Consider the following 22,924-nt stretch of genomic DNA (forward strand, 5'->3'; position numbering starts at 1 on the left):
TTTCCCTCTTTTTCTTCTCACTGCTCAGCTCCACCCCTCCTTGAGTTAGGCAGGGCACCTGGAATCTCCCCTTTCTATGAATATAACACTGTTAGAGTATGTGTCTTACAATATAACTCTATTCCTTCTTTCCCCTCGTGTTTCTTTTAAATACCTGCTTCTGATAAGAGAAAAAAAAACTGAGATTTTCATCATTAAAATATTTTATATTATATTTTTTAAAGAATTCATCTAACTTAAAATTGAGTTGTATGTCCAGTCTATAAACTTTGGGATAACTGCTTCTTTTTTCAAAGGGAAAACAACAGATAAATTCAAGGAAAAATCTGTTAAAATAAAGTAAGTAATTTGAAGACAAATTGGGGAAACTGAGACAGCTAAATATGTTTACTCTATTAAGGATGAAAATAGTTTTCAAGAGAGATCAATAGAGAGATTCAAACTAATGAGAACTAAAGGAAAACAATGATTGTGTTCTATGAGACTACGCCAATAGTGATATGGACACAACAGAATTAGGGTGCTGCTTGGGGAGAAAGCCATGTGACAGAACTAAAGAATAAATGGGTGGGCAGGCAGCAAGTAAACAGTGCTTTGGAAAAGTGTCAGTGAGCAGAAGAGCACATAAAGTGGAGAATAGTTGAGGGAAGGATGTTTTAAGATGCCTCTCAGCAATCTGTTTTGAAAGCTGAAAATAGAATGTACTGCAACAGCCAAGACTATAAACACATAGAATATGAGGGTGAATGGATTTGCAAAAAAATTGATTGCCTAAGGCCAAGAGCTTGGAGAGGAAAAGATTAAAAAAAAAAAAAAAGAGGTGAGCAGAGTAGTTTTGGTAAGGTTACTTTTTATTTATTTATATTTTTAAAGATTTATTTATTTATTTATACAAGCACTGGATACAGTCAGAAGCGCGGGGGTGGGGGGGGGTGAGAGAATTCACCAGAGCCAGAGCAGGGAGCAGAACAGACAGACTGACGGAAATACACTGCTAAGGGGAGCAGCGGGCGCGGCAGGAGAGGTCTGCATGCCATGTGGGATCCTCGCCGGTGGCCGGGGATGGAACTGGCGGTGCAAAAGCTTCAGCCCAGCGCTCAACCGCTGCACCACAAGGAGGCCAGGAAATGTTACTTTTTAAATATTAGGCAGAAGGGTGGGGGGACGAAGATATGGCCAAGAGTAATTAAGGGATGAACAAAAAGATTGAAAGCAGCTGCTCAGTTAAAAATTCTTTGGCATGCCATTTAACATTTACTAGCTATGGGTCACTAATACCACAGTTGTGGTCATGTGCTGACTCACCACTGCTACAATTCTAGTCCAAAGGTCCTCCCATGAGGCTGACATGATGTAACTTCTCAGTTGACCTTTCCAACTTCCTCATATGATAATTCATTGGGATTAAGTGTATGTGATTCTTTCTGACGGGTGTCCAACAGAGTTTCTTCCATAAGTAAAGACTCAGACAAATTCACACTAACAAATATTGCAAATTAGCATTCAAAAATGGGTAAGAACCTTCAAAAGTGGGTTAAAAGAGAATGTAATTTATTTTTGGATCTTTTAGCTCCAAGCATAATGCCTAGGATGGAATAGGCACATACATGTTTGTGGAATTGATGAAGTAATTAATGAAGTAAGTCAGTTTGTTTTAGGAGACTCTAGAGAAATCATATTATAGTTTTAGAAGTTAAGTATCTACAAGGTGAATTTTGAGTAATTTTCTAAACAGTTACATGGATAAAAGATATTTCACCTGAAAATGGTTGTATATCATTCAAAAATAAAATATTCTTTCATTCTATCTTATTAAGCATTATATATGAGCAAATTTATATCCAACCAATTTTTTTTTTGTTTTATTTTTACAAAAGGTTTATATACTCCTTAGTCTCTAAAAATTCTTTTAAAATGTTAAAATGGGGCCTCCCCTGTGGCGCAGCAGTTGAGCACTGGGCCAGGAAGCTGCCCGCATCCTCTGTAGCACTGGTTCCATCCCTGGCTGTTGGTGAGGGTCCCACGTGGTGTACAGATCTCTCCTGCCGCCCTCTGCTCCCCTCAGCAGTGTAACTTTGTTAGTCTGCCTGTTCTGCACCCTGCTTTGGCTCTGGTGAATTCTGTCACCCTCCTGTGCTTCTGACTGTACCAGTGCTTGTATAAATGAATAAATAAATCTTGAAAAAAAATTAAATGTTAAAACCTACAATGTTTCTTTGAAAATGTGTCTGATTCTATAACATGGTAATCCCCAAGGAAAGGGGAGATTCCAAGTACCCTGCTCCTTCCTGGGAAAGGTAGAGCTGGGCATGAAGGTGGAGCTAGTAACAGCCTGGGAAAGGACTTAAAGGGGGCTGCAGAAGAAGAAGCAGAGAGAGATGGGCAAAGAAGACAGGAGGAGGCACATGGAGCAGGGTGAGTGAGAAGAAGCCACATTTGCTTCTCAGACTTGGACTTGCAGCAGGGACTTGGGGACATAGAAAGAGACACTTGAAAGAGACATGGGTGAGGGACCGCTAGGGAAATTTTATCTTAACTTGGATTTTGATTTGCTTTTTCCTTCCAGACTTGGATGACCCCTTCTGTCTGTCCCTCTCCTATGAGATACCGCCAGAAGGTGACTTAGACTTGTGGCAAGGTTTCAGGCCTTAGTGGTCCTGCTTTGGGTCAACCCTGTTTGGCTTGGCATTTATCCATGAGGGATTCGGTAACTTTGGGCACTTCATTCGGAAAATGTTTAACTATATTTTTTCTCTTCTCTTTATTGTACACTAATTATTGCATACTAATTGTATTAAAATTCTTTTCTATTGAAGTTCTTACCCACTAGAGTATGTTTTGTCTTTATGTGGCAGATGGCAGAACCCATTTAGAACAAGTAGGTTTAGGGACCCCAGGCTGCCTCTCATTCTGCCCACTGAGTTTGTCATCTACTCTCAGAGAGAGCAGCAATAGCATCAGCCCATGGCTGGAGGAAGAAGAACTTCTTTAGAAAAAATCTGACTACTCATGTGAAAGTTTCACAGACTATTGCTATAAGTCAATGCAAATAAATTGAGTGTTCCACCTACAAGAATAAATATACAATCCTAAGGAACATCCAGAACAATTTGTGCAACAGAACTATATTGAGTCACACATATGATATAAAATTTTCTAGCAGCGACTTAAACTAAGTAATGAAGAAATAGGTAAATTAATTTTATGATGATTTTAATTCAATATCATTTCAACATGACTAAATATAAAACTATTCATGTGACTTTTTTGCCTATTTAAAAGTAAATTGTAAAATACAGTGGTGTGTTTAATATCAATATGGACTAACTATATTCTAGCTATCAATAACTACATGCTGCTAGTGGATAGCATATCAAACAGCATAATCTATATGTTCAGAACACATATTTTAAAATTTTTAATTGTTTGAATTAAAAATACTTTATTCAGGATATTTTTGCTTCCCAATGAATAAATCAATGCACCAAGACTATTTCTACTTTACTATATTCTTAGGCTCTATATACATATCTGAGAACAGCAGGAAGAAGCTAGACAGTAAGAGAAATGCTTATTAAAATTATTGCTATTATTAGGAAGCATCTTGTTTCTTGGCATTCATATGTCAAGAATTTGTGTTTGTAAATTATATTGCCTGTCTATAGGTGCTGTTTTGTCTTATGAGACTGCTGAAAACTAGCTACTTTAAATTTTACTTTTAGCATTTTAATAGCTGGAAAAATATTTATCTTATAATCTTGTTAAGAGAACTTAAAGATGTCCTCCAATAGCTAAGGTTTTACATCACATAATTCAAAAGAATAAGAAAAAATGACCATATTATTAAACCCTGAAATGATGGTGCACATTAGAAATGTTGACAGAGTTTTAATTGTAGCAGCATGAAGTGTGCTGCTATAGCTACCATCCATCATCAATAAATAGGGTTTAGGATGCAGCTTTTTGCTTTGACTTTCAAGCTCCAACTGTGTTTTGATCAACAGTCTATAAATAATATAATTTACAATCCCTGAACAGAGACTATGTAGACACAATTAACCCCATATTTTATATGGGGGAAAGGGAGATCTATAGTTGACCTCATAGCCTCAAATGCAATCACCCTTAGGAAAACTTTCACTTATATTAACACATCAGATTTCAGTCAGTCTAAATGGCTAATATTTGTCCTTATTTCTTTTATTTATGATGCTATTATATGGGCTCATGTTACAGAGCCTTAGATAGTGACCAAGTGCAAATCTGTAATGTTTGGGTCACAAAGGTCTCTCAGAAAAAGTTTTCCTGATTATCACTTGAAGATGAATATCCCTGCACTAGTGAAAATTAACAAGTTCTTTCTCCTGTTCAGAAAGAGAAAGCTGAGACAAAGATGAGTTTATATAAGTATAGTAATACTCCTACTTACTCTGGGGTCATGTTCTAGCACATGCTTCAAAGATTAAATCATTTGCCCTAATGATTAAATAACTACAGATGATGCTGAAAATTAGATAACTGAGTGATTAGTGTAGTGTTTGATAGTTTCTTTTTAGTTCTATTATTTTATTGGTTATTTCTAATTGATGCAATTATGTCTTGCTGCTAGAATTGGCTGCTGACTGTTGTTCAGTAATACTCATCTCCCTCATAGTCTATTGGGCAAATCAACCATAAAGTCAAAACAGACATGAAGATTTTGCTATATTATCAGTGAATGACTATGTTACCATTAATTGATAAAAGAAAGCTAATATTAAGTAGATTTTGAGAAGCATAAAACTGATAGTTTGTAGAAAGCTTTTCTTGAGAAATGCCTTTCAATTCTCCCATTCCTCTTACAGACAAAATTCTACAAATCTATATGTATATAAGTAACTATAGAAGTGTCACTCCCCTCATGGTCTGTAGGTCTTATCTAGCTGAAGAAAACAGAAACAACAACAAAAAAAAACTCCTCTGTGATTGTTACTCTCTTAGGATATATAACTTTTAATAGTATCTGACAGTTCTATCTCAAAGTTCTATATCAAAGATACTTTGTTCTTTATTAGATTATAAGGCCAGAAGAATCACTAAACTATCACAGTGGTTACAAGAGCAAGAAGGAGGTACTACCCCTAAAAACTTGGAAATGGAAAGGTTGGGATTATTAAAATTTAAAAGCAAAAAGGTGTCCTCTGAAACTCTAACCCAGACCTCTAAATAGGGTCACTACTCATTTTTTTAAACATTTGTTTATTTTGTAGAAAAACTGGGGTATAGGTGAGAGGTGTGTGGGGTAAGAGGAGTCACCAGAGACAGAGCATTGGGGGAGGGGTAGAACAGGTGGATTCACTGAAATACACTGCTGAGCGGAGCAGCGGGCTAGACAGGACAGATCTGCTGTGCCATATGTGGATTAGCTCTTTGGCCCAGGAATGGAACTCAGGCCTTAGTGGTGATAGAGCTGAGACTTATTCCTTAGACCACCAGGGAGGCCCACTACTCATTTCTTAATGTCTCTGAGTTTAGAGTTGAAACTCTGTGAAACTGGTACCCAGGCTTATGATAAAGGAGCTCTACTTAGTGGGCACTGGTGTCTCTGCTGAGTATCCTGAAGTTGGTTCAGCTAATGTTGGGGAAAATGTGAATCAGAATAAATCACCACTACCAAAATGAATTGTTCCCATCTGATGACAAAGAAGTAAGCATTACAAAGAGTGAAAAAGATGGGAAAAGGAAGAAAAAATAGAATCAAAATGTAAACAGGAAGAAAAATTATCTCTTTTTCCTCTTCTAGGCTTTGAGTTTTCCTTTACTGTCTCACACATAAGCCTAAGAGAGAGGAAGCCCACCAAGCAGAACTGTGGTTTGTAGAGTCCCAGTGCTCTACATAGTTCACAGCATAGTGTAAGAGGATGAGAATGAAGGTGAAAGACTAAAGCTAATGATGGTATATCCTATCAAAATAAAGCCATTGTATAATTCACACTTCTATTTCTTACACTCTCTTTTGCAGTGGTTGAATAGTGCCCCGAAGATATGTCCACACCCTGAATCCTGAGACCTGTAAATGTTAGGTTATTTTGAAAAAATATCTAGGCAAGTGTGATTAAGTCCTGAATATTGATAGAAAGAGATCATCCTATATTATCTGCATGGGCTCTGCATCCAGACATAAGTTTCCTTTTAAAAGAGACTTGGAAAAGAATCACATCAACACACAAAGAAGAAAGACAGTGATGTCAAAGCTGAGACTGGCTGTGGAGTGAAGCAGCCATGAGCTAGGGAATTTAGGCAGTCACCAGACCCTACCACAGGAGAGTAATGAATTCCTTCATAGAGCCTCTGGAGAGAGCATGAAGCCTCTTCCACCTTGAGTACAAACTTCTGGTCTCCTGACCTGAGAGAAAATAAATTTCTGCTGGTTTAAGCCAACTTTGTGGTAATTTCTTATCGCAGTCACATGAAACAAATGTATCTATGCCTTATATATGAGAAACCTTCTAAAGTTTTTCGAAATAAAAAAAAGTAATCTTAAAAATTTTATTTGCTTAGAGGAAGTTTCATTTATTTAGAAAAAATTGTAAATATAAAATAACTGAGCTGAGATCAAGGAAATCCGACAAAACTTTAAACTAAATTATATGATTTTATGCGTTATCAAGATTTTCATTTGGATGTATAGTTATATATATACATATATATGTATATATTAGAAAATAAAAAAAACTGTAATAAAATTGAACAAAGGTAATTTATAAGCTTCCAGAAACTAATCTAGAAAAATGCTTTACTTTATTTTTAATTCTTGATCTTCAATATCAATAAAAGTTTTCTCTTCAATCATTTGATATTCTACTTTAGAAAAACTGGCACAGTTTTTTAGAAAATGTCTACTCCTAATTTTTTTGAAGCAATTTAACTTTATGTGAGGAAAAGGACAGAATTGGGAAGTTGTAACAAAGAGAATGCTTAATATTTGGTGCATATTTTACTTACTTTCCTCCTTAACTTTAGCATCTGATGAGGCTACATTTTATTAGATTTTGAATAATATTGTGTAAAATTAGACTGAGTTAGCATATCTTCCAAACTCCCTGGTGGAGCATATGTAAGCTTTGATTAGAAAATGAGACCTACTATGATTAGCAATAAAAATGTTGGAGACACTTTAACTGGCACATTTGAAGGCTATTCCTTCCAAAGATACTTGGCCACATTTCCTTCCATTTCACAATATTGTTTAAAGAGCCAATTGCTATTTTCATGTAATTATTTCTGGATGAGAAAAAAGAAGGCAAGGTGAATTTTTAGTCTCCATTAGTACTAACTAAATATAACTGGATAGATACAAACAGAATTTGTTCCCAAGACTATTCAGTCATTTAAAGTCTAACAAAGGTAATCTTACCTTATCAGTCATGTTATTCAGGCTAAAATCAGCAGATCCCCATTAGAAAACAGAGTAATTCATACAGTTCATATCAGAGTTAAAATCCGTTGTTCAGGAGGAAAAAACAAAACAAAACAAAACACCAAAACCTGAATGAATTCTTGATTTCTCAATTCTTCTCCCTCACATCTAATCCAGCACCAAGGTCTATAGATTAATCCTCTAAAATGTTTCAAATTCATCTTCTCTCCATTTCCACTTCCATCAGTATGACCTCTGGTGATAGTAAAGTTATACTGCCTAAGTTATGTTCGAAAAGTCATTTGTATGTTGCTAGAAAGGTACTTCTTAGATATTATTAACACTTGGCAACCAGTTGACTATAAAGACAGATGTATCCTTGATGATATGGCTAGAACTCACTCAACCAGTTAAAGTCTTTAAGACTAAAAACTGAGGCTACCTAGAGGAAGTAGAAATTCTACCTCAAGAATGTGGAACAAAGAAAGGTCAGGAAAAAGACAAAACTTACAAGCTGACCATAGAGCTGAGGCAGGGATGAGGAGGGAGTAGGGTCACAACAGGGAAGGAAAGAGCACAAGGGACTGTGGTGATGGAACAGGGTGTTTTACTGGTGGGAGAACTATGGAGATTAAACATGAGGGGAGAAATCAAGTACTGTAGAAAAATGAAAAATGATGTAAGAAAATAAAAAATAAATTTAATAAGGAAAACAAAACAAAAAAAACAAAACAAAACAAATGTAGCATAGAAATCCTTTCTAAATTTCCAACCTGCCAGCAGCCTACACTACCAATATAAGACTTAAAAGTACAAAATCTGTTCTCCCCTGAGATTCCAGCTGGTCTGCTCAAGCTATAGATTTCAGGCTTGTTAAGAGCATAATCTAATGAACCAATTCCTTAAAGTCTATCTACCCATCTATCCACCTGTGACTGCCTGTCTAGCTGTCATTCTATCTATTGATTCTGTTTTTCTGGAGAACTCAGAATGAAGTGATATACTCAAGATGACCAAAATAACATATAATTTTTAATCTTCTCATTTCTTTCATTATCTCTATAATCCCTTTCCCACATAGCAAATAAGAATAGACAGAGAGCAGGGGAGTTGGGAGGGTAGACCAATTTATGGAAGTACACTCTGCTTAAAATAAGACATCAGATGCACTGAACATAACATCTAATACCCTCTTTGGGCCTTGTTTTGCAACCACCCCAGGCCAGGTAGGTTCAACGTTGGTTCATATTGCTTGAAAGAGAACCTCGGAGCCATTGGCATCATGCCCACAGGTTAAGGGAAACAAGCCAGCAGGGAGAAGGCAACTTGGGTTCCCATGCGAATCCCTATATGCTCTTCCCTCTTAGCTGTTCTCTGACGCTCTCCACAGGACCTCTGCCACACTTACATGCTCAGTCTCTCAGCCCAGGTGTGCCCAACCACGCACGTCCACACAATATTCCAGGTGTCCACCAGCAGGCATGTGTATAAGACAACAGGTGTCGATCACAGATGCTAATGGCTGGAGGGCAGAAAAACTCTGATATCTTCCATTTACCCTACAGACCACTAGGTCTTTGTCTCATTTGCCAATCTCAACATAAGTTGCTGTCCCACGATCAATGTGGACACCTTAAACAACAACAACAAAAACACCTGTTTCTTCTAGACATCTTTAAGATTGTGATATATTTGGTATTTATCTGCTTGTTTTGTTACTCCCTATTAAAGGATGAGGTTCATAAGGATAGGGTTGATATTTATATTTTTGCATATCCTACTCTCAGAGCCTGATCTTAGTTTTGACTTGGGGTAGAGACTAAATCTTTGTTAAATTAATAATGCAATGGAATCAGCAGAAATTCTAGCTAAGAATTTTAAAGGACTGGCATCAATTTCTCAATCACAGATAAGAAAGACAATCATTAAATGTGAACATAAGCAATAAGCATGAAGTAATTTCCTGACATGTGATTAGTATTTCATTTAAACAAATTCATATAGGCAGTATCCTTAATTTCTGTCTAAAAGGGAAATTCATAATCAAACATGCCCAATAACACCTTGTGTGGGATTCACTTTCATACAACCAACCATCACCAATTGCAACACAAGGCAGATTTCAATGTTTTAAGACCCAATAATTATAGAGCATGAAGGTCATGGTTGATTTTTCTTAATAGTCAACAATTGATTTCAAAGCACAGATAAAGATAAACAAATTGAATCAATCTTCATTCAGGATCTGGAAGGTAGAAAAGGAAGTGAAACTGTACTACTCAGCAATGGTTTCAGGCAGACAGGTAGGCAGATGTCAGAGATGAGAGCCACAGTATGTCCTAGTACATAGAGGGGAAACAGACAATAGTGATGGCAAACCAAAGTTACCTTGAGGGGACCATGGGAAGGGGAAGTTTGTATTCCTTTCCTTCTCATCTAAAGATTTATTTATTTATGCATACAAGAACTGGGGTATAGGCCAGAGGTGTGGGGGGTGAGAGGATTCACCAGAGACAGAGTGGGGAGCAGAACAGGCAGATCTACTGAAATACACTGCTGATGGGAGCAGCGGGTGAGTCAGGAGAAGTCAGCTGTGCCATACGGACTAGCTTCCTGGCCAGGGATCGAACTTATGCTGCAGTGGGTGTGGATAGCTTCATAGTTTGTGTCTTAGCCCCATGTGCCACCAGGGAGGCCCTTCTTCTTGTCTAGAATGGCTCCTGTAAGCTGACATTTCAATAAAGGATTCTACTGGGGTGGGGTAAAGGAATAAATGTTTTACAGGACTTTTCATCGATACTCAGGCCTTTCTAAGTATATCATGTCAATATTCTATTACTGATCCATGTTTTTTTTTTTTAATGTGGCATTAAGATCTATTTTCTTATTGTAAGACTATAACTGCAACTAATAAACTGGATATTGCCAAATAAAAATATTTTTGAACATTTGATTTACTAAACATGATTTATATGGCAATCAGTACTTTAGTTTTATTAACAAATGAAATGTTAGGTGTGTCAGTGGGTACAAAGAAGATATCGACCATAGTCCTCTTAATTTTCTATAGATCATATTAAATAAGCAAGATATTTATACACATGAAAATGCTAATATGTATAGTACTAATAACAGATAAAATAAGTGACAAAATGAAAGGAGAGAAACGAGTGCTAAGTTTCTTTAACCTGGATTCCTGGAGGACCTAGATTTTGATATATTTCAGATATCAAATTTTTCTTTAAATAAATATTTCAATAATTATAGGATATCAGAAGTCAGTTTATATTTGTATAAATGCTTCCTTGATTTATACTTCCAATATCTTAGATACCTGCCAGTTTTCCTATTCTAACTTAATGGATTAAAAGTTAAGTGACTTGTTAGGATTACTAGGTCAGTACTCCCTTCCTATCTTATGTTCACATCTTCAAATTCCTGGTCTTGTGGTTCCTTTGCTATATCACACTTTCATTTATGTAAAAACATTGCTTGCCATAGTATATGAGATATTTAGACCAATATCCCTCCCCTTGTATCTAAGATTCAGGAAAATATGGAAGAGTAGTTAAAATTTTGGGACAAGATAATTTTATTAATTTAGGACAATAAAACATAACTTTCAACCTCCCTCCTTTCTCCCCACAGAACTAGGGGTAGATTTGTTTTCACACAGGTGCACTTTTGTAGCTACTAATGTTAGGGGATATAATTTTGCAAATGCAGAATAAATTAAATTTAACAAATTCATATGCAAATTTATTTCTTTAACATTTGACAATTTATACTAAATCTAATACGTTTATTGGTGACTGCTTCTGAGTGCACTACCAGCAATTTGGGTGAAACATATGCAGCAGTGTATAATGCTTGGTACAAAATATATCCACCCCTGTGACAAGTATTGTTACATTTATAACACTGAGGTTATTCTTAACTATACCAAGAGCACTAGACAATCACAATTCACCCTCATATTGACAATGAGTATGTTTTGGCTTGCAAGTACGACAACAGTAATTTTTTCTCACTTTGAATGGGGAAGAACCTCATGCTGGAAAGACATATTTTTATGAAATCTGAACGGTTGTGCACACATGGATTTCTATTTTGATACCAGCAGACTGGATCACAGATTAATTAGCCTGATAAAAATGATAATTTAAATTTTTAATAATTATGTCAATATCTAATCAAACTGCAATGAACATTACCTGTCACAATGGAATATGCTCTTTGTTTTAATAGTAACAAAACAAGATATTGAAAACAAGGCAGATTTCAATATATTAATTTAGCTCCTAAAATTTGGAAATTTTTTGCTCCTTTTAGAAATAAATTCTTAAAAAAATGAAAAGGATACACAATTATAAAGCTAATGTTTATGCTTATTCATAAAAGGGTAAAAGGGAATGCATATAATGATCACCACTATAAAGATTTTGTACATGTGCCAGGTCTTCAGCCAAAGGAAATTTTATACTGTGTAGATTATAAAACTCTATTCAGGCGTAGATTCTTTTGTGCAAGTGGCCGCTATTAAAAATATTTTAAAAGCATTATGGTAATTCTTAATCACTAGTTCTTTTTTTTTTTTCACAGTCTAAAGAAATCAGAGGCATTGCTGATAGAATTAATGACAAGGGAAACAATGGTGGGATTTTAGCTCCATTCAGACCACCCACACCTCGCTAAAAGAAAAAGTACAACTCGAACAAAGTAGTTATTATCCCAATCAAATACTGAACATGAGGTTCTACTAGTACTTATATAACTAACTCTAATTAAAACAACATGGAAACTATATAATGTGATCACTGTTATTCTGAAATGTTTTTTGGGGGTTTGGGTTTCAGTCTCTTAAATGTCTTAAAATCAAATGTATATGGGGACTACATAGCTGGGAACCTGATCATAAATTTCTAGAAATATGTTCCTAAAGAGTTCTATCTCATATCATTGCTTGCCTCAGTGTAAAGTAGTTCTAACATGTCTCAAAAGCCAAGTTTGGGAGTTCTCACGTTTGAAAAGTACTTTAAATGAATTGCTTATTTTGTTTATTCTTGGCTCAAGGCAAAAGCATCTTGACATTTACATTGCTATTTTCCTGCTTTCAAAGATGCTAACAAAAAAGATTGTCTTATCTTGGATTGGCTTGAAATTGTCCTCGGAACTTCCACAAGGGCACTGTAGCTATCCTGGAAATGTCTTCTTTTATTAAGAGTTTCCTCCCACAGCATTCCTAGGACACAGCTATAGACACATAGAGGCATGTGCTAACACAAACACACACTCTCCCTCAACTAACAAATAGGATGTGCTCCTAAAATTACTGAAAAAACCTTTACCTGTAACTTGGAAGTATCTTCCCAAAGGAATAACATAAATTGTAGTTGCTTAAGCAGCCCCTAACAGACTACTTAACCATGTAGCTGGAATACCATACATTTAGAAAGAAAAATAAGGTAATGCAACAACCCATAGTTTTGTTTTAAAAATACGTACCTTTTAATTTGATTTGAACAGAGGTGCTGAGGATGTTAACTTGCCTAGAATCTTACTTCTACCTAGCAGCCTAAACACTTAATCAGGTTGCTCCTTTTCAGATTTCCACACCCACAAATCAAAACCATTGAAATAAAACTGCAAAGGCTGGGTCTCTTACTCTCTCCCCCTAAACCTCAACAAATTTCCTTTCCTTTGGTAAAATTATTCCATAACCTTACCCAGTATATATAGATATAAGTATATGATGGAGGCTAAGAATAGAAAATTTGAGAAAGAGGCATCAAAAGACCAGAAACTGGCTCACACAAAGCCAGATAGGAGGTAGGGCTAGAAATGATTAACATAGTTGTTAAACAAGTTATCTACAAAAGTAAAGTATCCCACACAGACTGAGGCACAGACCAGGTGGAGATATGGAGATTGAGGGTCATTGTAAAGAATCACAGGTCCTTTCAAATTGACCTAGTCAAACCAAGTAGAGAAAAATCTCTCAGCCACCAACTCTAGAAATAATTAATTAATCCACAAAGTAATGGATCCCTCCCAAAGAGAAGACTACCTCAGTGCAATTTCTCCACTGGCAGAGGAGAGCAGCTCTCCTGCTGGCCTGTGATTATGCAGGTGTTCTCTTCACCAACTTCCACCCTTTGCAAAGCAGCAGAGGCAGCTTCTCCCAAGTCTGCCCACCTCTGTCTTTTAACAGATCTGTTCCTTTCAGGGGCAGCCCTTTCTGCCCACCTGTCCTTTACTTTCCTTCCCTTTTCATAACAAATCTGCCCTTTTAAATATAACTAAACTTAACTAAACTTCTCTGCCTTGTGGGGAAACTCTCCTGGGGAAACTCACTGCCTGCCACTGAAAGGGGAGCTCTGATGAAACTTCTTGGAGGTTAAACCAAGGACTCTGCTCTCTGAACCAAACACTACTCCAAACCATCATCAGTATAGACATATGTGAACATAGATCATAACAGGAAGTGAACGAAACCCTAATTAGCTTCTATTGCTTAACTGTTGTCTCTTTAAATGTGTTGGGAGACGAAACTTGGGAGTGTTTGCAGATATTATATCCCGATGAGGACTCTGGGGTTATGTTGATAATATTTTGAACTCAAATATTGGAGTTCCCTATTAATAGAAAACCTTTGCCAATCATATTTTTTGCTGAGAGCAGTTTTAATATCTCGGGATTTTCTATTTGTGCACGAAAAGTTTAAATCAATGAGCTTTCTAAGTCTGTGCAGTTAAGTTCAGTCACTTAAATAATGGGGATGACAATAATTAGCGCTCTCCCATGTGAAGGCTGTTTAGGCTGGCACAGGGACAAGTGAAGAAAAGAAATACAGAGATAGAACAGCATCCCTAGGAACTCATGCCCTGAAGCACTGCAATTTTGTGACAAGGCTAGGAATTTTGCTGAAATTTGCTAAAATAAACTAGGGAGAATGCATAATCATAAACTACTGCACCTCAAGCATAAAATGGTTTGTGCCCAAATCCAGAAAGTGGTTTTGTTATAGGGCAGGGTGAGGTGCACCCCAAGACCCCCAAACCTACTCACTCTAAATGTCTTCTGTCAACCTCCACATCAAGACAAAGCATACTCTAGTGCATGAGAACTTCAGTGGGAAGGAACTCTAATATAATTAGTGTGTGATAGAGAGAAGGGTAAGAAGATAGTTGCCAAATCAAGCACCCAAAATTACCCATCCACACGGAGATAAATGCCCCACAAAACAGGATTGGTCCAAAGCAGGACCACTGAGGCCCAAAAGCTTGCCACAAGTCTAATGCACCTTCTGGTAGGAACCCATGGGAAGGGAGCAGAAGAGACCAGGCAAGTCTGAAAGGAAAGGAGCAAAATCAAAACCAAAGTAAAGACTGCCATTGTCAACCGCCTCACAGGCCTCTCACCCAAGTCTCTGTCTCTTTCAAGGGTCTCTGTCATGTCCCCCAAGTCCCTGGTACAAGTCTTAGGCGAGAAGCAAGTGCAGCTTTTTCAAATGTCTCTCTCTTTGTGCCTCCTCCAAGGCTTCATGCTCCCTTCCTAGCTTTCCCAGTCTCCTCTCCAGCTGCTCCTCCCTGTACAGCTCCCTCCTTTCCTGGGCGGGGCAGGGAACCTGGACCTTCCTCTTTCCCTGGGACCATTCTATTACAGGCTCCATCTGTAAAACATGAAACAGGGAAGAGAATCTACCTCCAAAAGACTATGAGGTTACAGAATGTTTTCGAAACACCAAAAAATGGTTTGAAAGAAGACTTTCCTATTGAAAGATACTTGTTTTTTAGAGGGCTCAGATTTATGTTGGAAGCTAAATTCTATTTAAATGCCACCTTTACTCTCTTTTAAAGCAATATATTTAATTCCACTTTCCCTTAGAACTCCTCATTTTTGATAAGGTGCTGTGATCCCCAAATACACAAGGTTTTGGCAAATGTTTAAGGGAAGTGATGATTTACTGAAAATTATGAATGAAAGAAATGCCTCACAGCAGTGACCCTGGAGGAAGAACTTGCTTGTAATTGACTTTTTAAAATATTTTTTCCTTTGTTTAGAGAGATGAGGGAAAGAAACTTTTGAATCCAGGATCCCATCAGAAACTGAAAAATAACATTATAATGGCATACAAATAACTTCCTCCCCAAAATTACTTTTATTACATTTGAATAGACTCCTATAGTTTATAAATTATCTCCTCAAATCCTATCCTTATTTTTTCTAATCTTATCCTAGTATCTTATCTAAATTTGTATATTATTAAACACTCTTTGATATTCTCTATTATAGAGAAGAGAAATTATCAGAGCTACTAATTAGCCTGCTGGGACCCATGGAGTAAAAAAGAAATTTTCCTACTCAAATTCTTTCCCACTTTTATAAATCCCAAATCCAGTGGTCTTGCTGTTAGGGATAGAAAAGGGTGTAGTTTTGTGAACTGCCCCAGAGGACCACAGTTGCCTTTCTGCCACCCCATAGTCCAGCTGGGGATTACAATCAAAATTAAAAAAAAAAAAAAAAACCTTTATTGAAATGACAGATCTCACCAAAAAAGGTATATAAAAGGAAAATAAGTTTCTGAAAAGATTTTCAACATCATGTCACTGAAGAATTGTAATTTAAAATGATGAGTTACAAATATACATATATTAGAATGACTAAAATCGGGCCTCCCTAGTGGCACAAGGGGTTAGGATGCAACCTCGGAAGCTATCTGCAGCCACTGCAGCACAGTTCGATGCCCAGCCAGGGAACTACCCACATGGTGCAGCAGACCTCTCCTGACTGGCCCACTGCTCCCCTCAGCAGTGTATTTCAGTCAGTCTGCCTGCTCTGTTCCCCACTCTGTCTCTGGTGAATCCTCTCACTTCAGCCCCACACACACCTCTGGCCTGTACCCCAGCTCTTGTATGTATAAAACTAAATCTTAAAAAAAAAAAAGTGACTGACTGTTCACCCATAATGCTGCATTATATGTAGGACTTCTGTGTTTACTTAAGTGTGTAAATGTTTCTATAAATACTGAATTGCAGTGTCCCAAAAATGAATAAAAAGCCTTTTTACTGTGGGTGCAAAAAAAAAAAAAATGACTGAAATCCAGAACATTGACATAAACAGATACTGTCAAGGATACGGGGCAGGGCCTCCCTGGTGGCTCAGGGTTTAAAGGCACAGCAATATCAAGCTATGGCCAGCCACTGCAGCATGAGTTTGATCCCTGGCCAGCCAGGGAGCTGACCCACGTGATGCAGAAGACCTTTCCTGTCTCGCCCTCTGCTCCCCTCAGCAGTGTATTTCAGTAGATCTGCCTGTTCTGCTCCTCTACTCTGTCTTTGGTGAATCCTTTCACCCCCCACACCTCTGGCCTGTACCCAAGCTCTAGTATGCAGAAATAAATATATCTTTAAAAAAAGCATATGGGGCAACTGAAAGTTTTATTCATCGTTAATATGGATACAAAGTAGTACAGTTTGGGAAAGAGCTGGGCAGTTTCTCACAAAGCTGAACATAGGATTAACATATGGCTATGTCAATGGGTTCCTTGGTATTTTCCCAAATGAACTGAAAATGTATGCCTATAATAAAACCCAAATGAGTGCATATTACAGCTTTATTCATGTTCATCCCAAATTTGAAAGCTTGCACAGGTGAATGGAGGCACATTGTATGGTGATTACAAAAATAATATGAAGGAACCTAAATTCACATTGCTAAGTAAAGAAGCCAATTTAAATTTGTTACATACTATATGATTCAAACTATATGACTTTCTGGAAAACGTAAAAATGTAGAGAAAGTACAAAGATGAGGACAAGGAGGAAAGGAGAAATGAATAGGTGTAGCATAGATATTTAGGGCAATGAAACATTTTTCTATAATAATGTGATAGTGGGTATACATCTTTTAATATTTATCAAAACCCATAGAAAATAAAAAGAGTAAACCTTGAACTTCGGACTATAGTTAATAATATATCTGTATTGGCTCATCAATTGTTATGAATGTGTCACACTACTGCAAGATTTTAATAATGGGGAAACTGTGTTGGGAGGGGAAAATTACTCATGAAAGATTATATGGGAACTGTACTTTTGGTTCATTTTCCTCTAAACCTTAAATATAGCCTAATACAGAGCCTATTTTAATGAAAATATATGGTATTGAAACATGCATAGGTAAAAGTACAAAAATAAAACATAACCACTGAAGCTTTTACTTTAGTTAGTCACTACAGTAATCCTTAGAGTACTCTTGGGTTATTAACATGAACTCCACTAAAAGATCTCGAGCAAACCTCCAGCATTCCCTTGCTGATTTCCTCTGTGGACAGATGAATCAAGAAAGACAAGGACTAGGTTGCTAGTAGCACCAGGGGGTTCACCCCAACTGTGCCATTGAGATAACAGGAACAATTGACAAAACTCAGTTGTTTTTTTTTAAGATGTCCTCTATAAAAACCCTACCCCAAGTGCCAAACACTAGAGATGGTTTTTCTAGAACATGAGCCTGCCATCTCCCAGAAACACTGCTCTTTTGAATAAAACTGAGCTTCCCTACCCCCAGCTCATGTCCCTTATATTTGGTGTATGAGTGGTAAGTGGCTAAGAACATGGGCTCAGTGACATAGATTGGCTGGATGAGATTGTTTACTCTATCTTTGCAGGGTAATAGGGAATTTAAAATAATTCAATAACAAAACACAGATGCCACAAGATCTTACTCCAGACACACCCAATCCCCAGGAGTAGTAAGACAGTACTTATTGGAAATGTAATAAAGAAGAGAGAGAAAGACGTTTGAGAAAACTTAAGAAAATACATAATACCTCCCTTCTTTTTTTTTTTTTTTTAAATAGTTTTACTTTTTTTTTTTAATAGAGGCATGCTTTATTTATTTGTTTGCTGGTTTGTTTGTTTTTGTTTATACATGCACTGGGTACAGTCAGAAGCGCGGGAGGGTGAGGGAATTCACCAGAGCCAGAGCGGGGAGCAGAGCAGGCAGAAGGACCGAAGTACACTGCTGAGGGGAGCAGCGGGCGGCAGGAGAGGTCTGCACGCCATGTGGGACCCTCCTCCGGTGGCCGGGGAGCAGCCAGGGATCGAACCGGCGCCGCAGAGGCCGTGCGCAGTTTCGCAACCCAGCGCTCAACCGCTGCGCCACCGGGGAGGCCCATTACCTCCCTTCTTTAGGGCAAAGAGTCAGATTTTATATTACTAGATTTTCATAGCTATCATATTTTTATGTTTTGTAGTTTTCAATACACTTTCACTTACACCGCGTTCCTAATCACACATACTGTTTTATCTGGTCCCGCTGCCTATCAAGCTCAGTATATTTAGAGCTCTTAGTGTCTTTTCTTTAGGTCCTCACGCTCTATCATTATGCCATTTCCTGCTCCTCTCATTCAGGTTTAGAATTATCTTTTATTGTAGAGGTTGTGAGGCTTAATATAGCGGTTGTTCATTGAATCAGATTCTTAGAACTGGAAAGAGATTTTAGAAATTGTCTTTATTAAGAGATTATTATAGAATTACATGGGGACCAATACACTGAGTGCCTGAACTAACTGGCTGGAGAAATGAACAGAAAAAAGGAGCCTCTTTCCATTACCCAACCCTGCTTCATCTCTTCAACCCAGAAAAAATTCTTTTTAAAAAAAGCATGAAATAAGGGTCTCTCAGCCAAGAAATAAATATATTTGAAAGTTCGTCCTAATCTCCTAAATGCCTGTTAGTCTTTGCTCCTGGACACCAACATGCCCAATCATGTTCTCAGCCCTCAGTGGCCTTCTTATAACCACAGTTTACCTGGAGGTTTCTGTTCTTTCCCCAATCTAGTGCATCCTATCTCGAGCACCAGAGAAAACTCCCTAAGGATACAGATTTCTTTGTAAAGCCCAAGCCTCTCAATGGACCATTTACTGGACTCCACAATTTGATTCTTTCCTTTCTCCATAAGCATGAAGCTAATACCATTCAAAATATTCCACTGTTGTTCTTCATTCCCTAGCACACCACACACACTTCTTATTTGTGTCTCTTTTTCATGCGATCTTCTGGAAATGCTGCTCGACTTAGTAGGAGTGGCAATAACAGAATATTACAGACTGGGTTACTTATAAATAACCCTTTTTTTCTCACTAGAAGCTGGGAACTCCAAGGTTGAGGTACCAGCAGATCTGACACCTGGTGAGGCTTCTAGGTCCACAGATACTGTGTCCTCATGTGGCAGAAGGAGAGAGGAAAATCTCTAGGGTCTGCTTTATGAAGGCACTAATTCCATTTATGAGGGCTTTGGGCAGGCACATGATTTAATCAATTCCCAAAGTTTTCATCTCCAGATAGCATCACATTAGAGATTAGGTTCCACATATAAGATTTTTGGTGGGACATAAACATTCAGCCCAGAGTAGTCCATAATGTAATGGGCATCATACCATTATCTCAAGTCCCAGATAATTTTTTCCTATTCCCTGCAAGTCTTTTTAGAATGTCACAAGTTAATTTAGCTCTTCACTGAATCCCAATGACATTTCTTTTTTTTTAATTATTTTTTTAAGATTTATTTATTTATGCATACAAGAGCTGGGGTATAGGCCAGAGACACAGGGGGTGAGAGGATTCACCAGAGACAGAGTGGGGGACAGAACAGGCAGATCGATGGAAATACACTGCTGAGGGGAGCAGTGGGCGAGACAAGAGCGATCTGCTGTGCCATGTGGGTTGCTCCCTGGCTGGCCCGGGATCGAACTCCTGCTGCAGAGGCTATGGATTAGTTCATAGTGCATTATTTAACCACTTGCGCCACCAGGGAGGCCCCCAACGACATTTCTTATGAGCAGTATTCATGGAACACTTTGTGACATTACCTTAAAAATGTATTTGATCTATGACTTACATATTTTATCCTTAGGTTAAAATTTTGGAAGGTAGGGATCTTATATTGATAGTTTTTATCAGTGTGTTTGTATACAGAGAAGTGCTCAATGAAGATTTATTTACTAGAATGGCAGTCAGTTTTAGATGTAACATCATAGAATTTGAAGTCTTTGAATCTTCTGGTGCTAAATTATGGGGAACATTTCTTTTTCAGAGTACAAAATTAATATATTTCAATGTTAGGGACACATTTGGAACAAAATTCACATTCCAAATGTAATATTTAGCTTTATTCAGAGAATATCTTTCAATAATATTCTTAAAATGCAAATCACTTTTGACTTTCTCCATGTAAATTTGATAAGAATTACCATAACACCATCAGTTTGGAATCTGAGATTCTTACATGAATAATATCTGTAGAGGTTGTTTAATTTTTAAAAAAGTGAAACCTGTTCATCATATGAACTATGGCAGAGGATTATAAATGCTTTGATTTTAGGCATGGTGTGAAGCTGTATACTTAAATCACAGAGTTGTAAAACATTACTTCAATTAAAAAAATTGTAAATTTAAGAAAAGCTTTTGTATTCTTGTGCTTTAGATCTTTAGTTCTTGTTACATCCATCATATACATTATGTCTAGTCTATATATAGGTGTATACATATAGTTATATATACATATATGTTTTACTTTACATGTTTGTACACATATATACATGCATATCTACATGTATACACATACATACACATACCTATATAAATTCACGTCTTACAAAATCTAAACTTGAGATCCTTTACTAGTGAGAATTCTTGGCCTAATAGTCTTCCTTCTTCAGTCTCATTATTCTTCCAACAACTCTTTGTCTCCTGAGATTTTCATGATAAACCCTAGACTAGATATTTATATAATATATCCACATACATATATACACATATATGCAAGAAAAATATTTTCATATATACACACACACACACACATACCCAAAAGACAGACACACACACATTTTATATGCAATTATTCTATACAAAGGTGAATGGATTTATATTTTATGTCTTGTAGAAGAATCAAACATAAATAAAAACATTTAAAGTTGTCATAATCTTTTAAATTCTATTTTCTCTCTATTTAATTTCTACTATACCTAGAACCTCTAAAACAAAAACATGTATTACTAATTTCATCCTCTAAGAATTCATATTGGTTCCTTCTTCTTATAAAAAAATCTTTAAACTATTCAGAAATACCGATTTTATGATGCTTGAACCAAATGTCCTTGATTCCTTGGTTGTTTTAAGTCCATGTATATCCTACTATCCTCTGAATGTTAAACTTATTTAATCTCACTTAAAATATAGTTTCTAGAATTAAGCACAGTGCACTAGATATATTCTTACTGGGACAGGTTAGGATGGGCCTATTTTCTGAAAAGCATATTTGGCTTTTCAGTGGTCGTATCACTTTTGATTCATATTGAAATTAATATTAAAAAGCTCTTAGTCATTTTTGACATCATGTACTAAACTAGGTTTTCTTTATTCTATATTTGTGCACTTGAACCTCTCTGTGGGGGAGGGGCATGGTCCTCAAATTGCAGCTATAATAACTGCTTCGTATTTTATTTTAAATATTCTGAAAGTTAAACACAAAAAAAAAGTTATTAAAGGCATAAACATATAAATTTGGAGACACAAAACCTACCTATAAAAACCTGGCGGCACCTGCTGTACCAGGAAGCTTTTCTCCATGTCTTGGAGAATGTCATTGAGCATTCGAACACGGATGGGAACCCGCTCCTTGGGGTCATTGGCAGGACGCATCTCGTCTGACTGGAAGAGTCCAGCACTTTCCCGAAGGTGGGATGACAGGGCTAGCAGTTGATGAGTGTTGGGCTGATCACCTGAGAGAGATAAATGAGTCCATTTATGAAATACATTTGTTCTTCAAGGAGCAAAATAAACATGGTGTCACAAGAAAGATTCAACATCAAATTTTAAAAATATATGCATTCTGGGACCTATCTGGTGGCACAAGGGCTTAAGCACAGCACTATGAAGCAAACCGCCGCCTCTGCAGCAGGAGTTGGATCCCTGGCCAGCCAGGAAACTATTCACATGGCACAGCAGACCTCTCCTGTCGCGCTCACTGCTCCCCTTAACAGTGTATTTCAGTAGAGGCACCTGTTCTGCTCCCCACTCTGTCTTTGGTGAATCCTCTCAACCCCCCACACCTCTGGCCTGTACCCCAACTCTTGAATGCATAAATAAATAAATCTTTAAAAAAACTATGCATTCCACAAAAATATTCTATCTAAAACATAATATATGCGGGCCTCCCCGGTGGCGCAGCGGTTGAGCGCTGGGTTGCGAAGCTGCCCGCGGCCTCTGCGGCGCCGGTTTGATCCCCGGCTGCTCCCCGGCCACAGGAGGAGGGTCCCACATGGCGCGCAGACCTCTCCTGCCGCCCGCTGCTCCCCTCAGCAGTGTACTTCGGTCCTTCTGCCTGCTCTGCTCCCCGCTCTGGCTCTGGTGAATTCTCTCACCCTCCCGCGCTTCTGACTGTACCCAGTGCATGTATAAACAAACAAATAAATAAATAAATAAAAACATGCCTCTATTAAAAAAATTATTTAAAAAAAAC

General features: G+C 37.4%; 1 protein-coding gene across 1 annotated transcript in view; it reads right to left on the reverse strand.

Moving 5' to 3' along the window:
• Nucleotides 1–22,924, reverse strand: part of NAALADL2 (N-acetylated alpha-linked acidic dipeptidase like 2) — an 881,821-nt gene that overhangs the window by 18,311 nt on the left and 840,586 nt on the right. The window contains exon 13 of the mRNA XM_084231106.1: nt 21,986–22,184. Within this exon, the coding sequence (XP_084087232.1) occupies nt 21,986–22,184 (199 nt within the window). The remainder of the gene's footprint in view (nt 1–21,985; nt 22,185–22,924) is intronic.

This window comes from Talpa europaea, assembly GCF_964194135.1.
Source record: "Talpa europaea genome assembly, chromosome: 4".
Classification (NCBI taxonomy): Eukaryota; Metazoa; Chordata; class Mammalia; order Eulipotyphla; family Talpidae; genus Talpa; species Talpa europaea.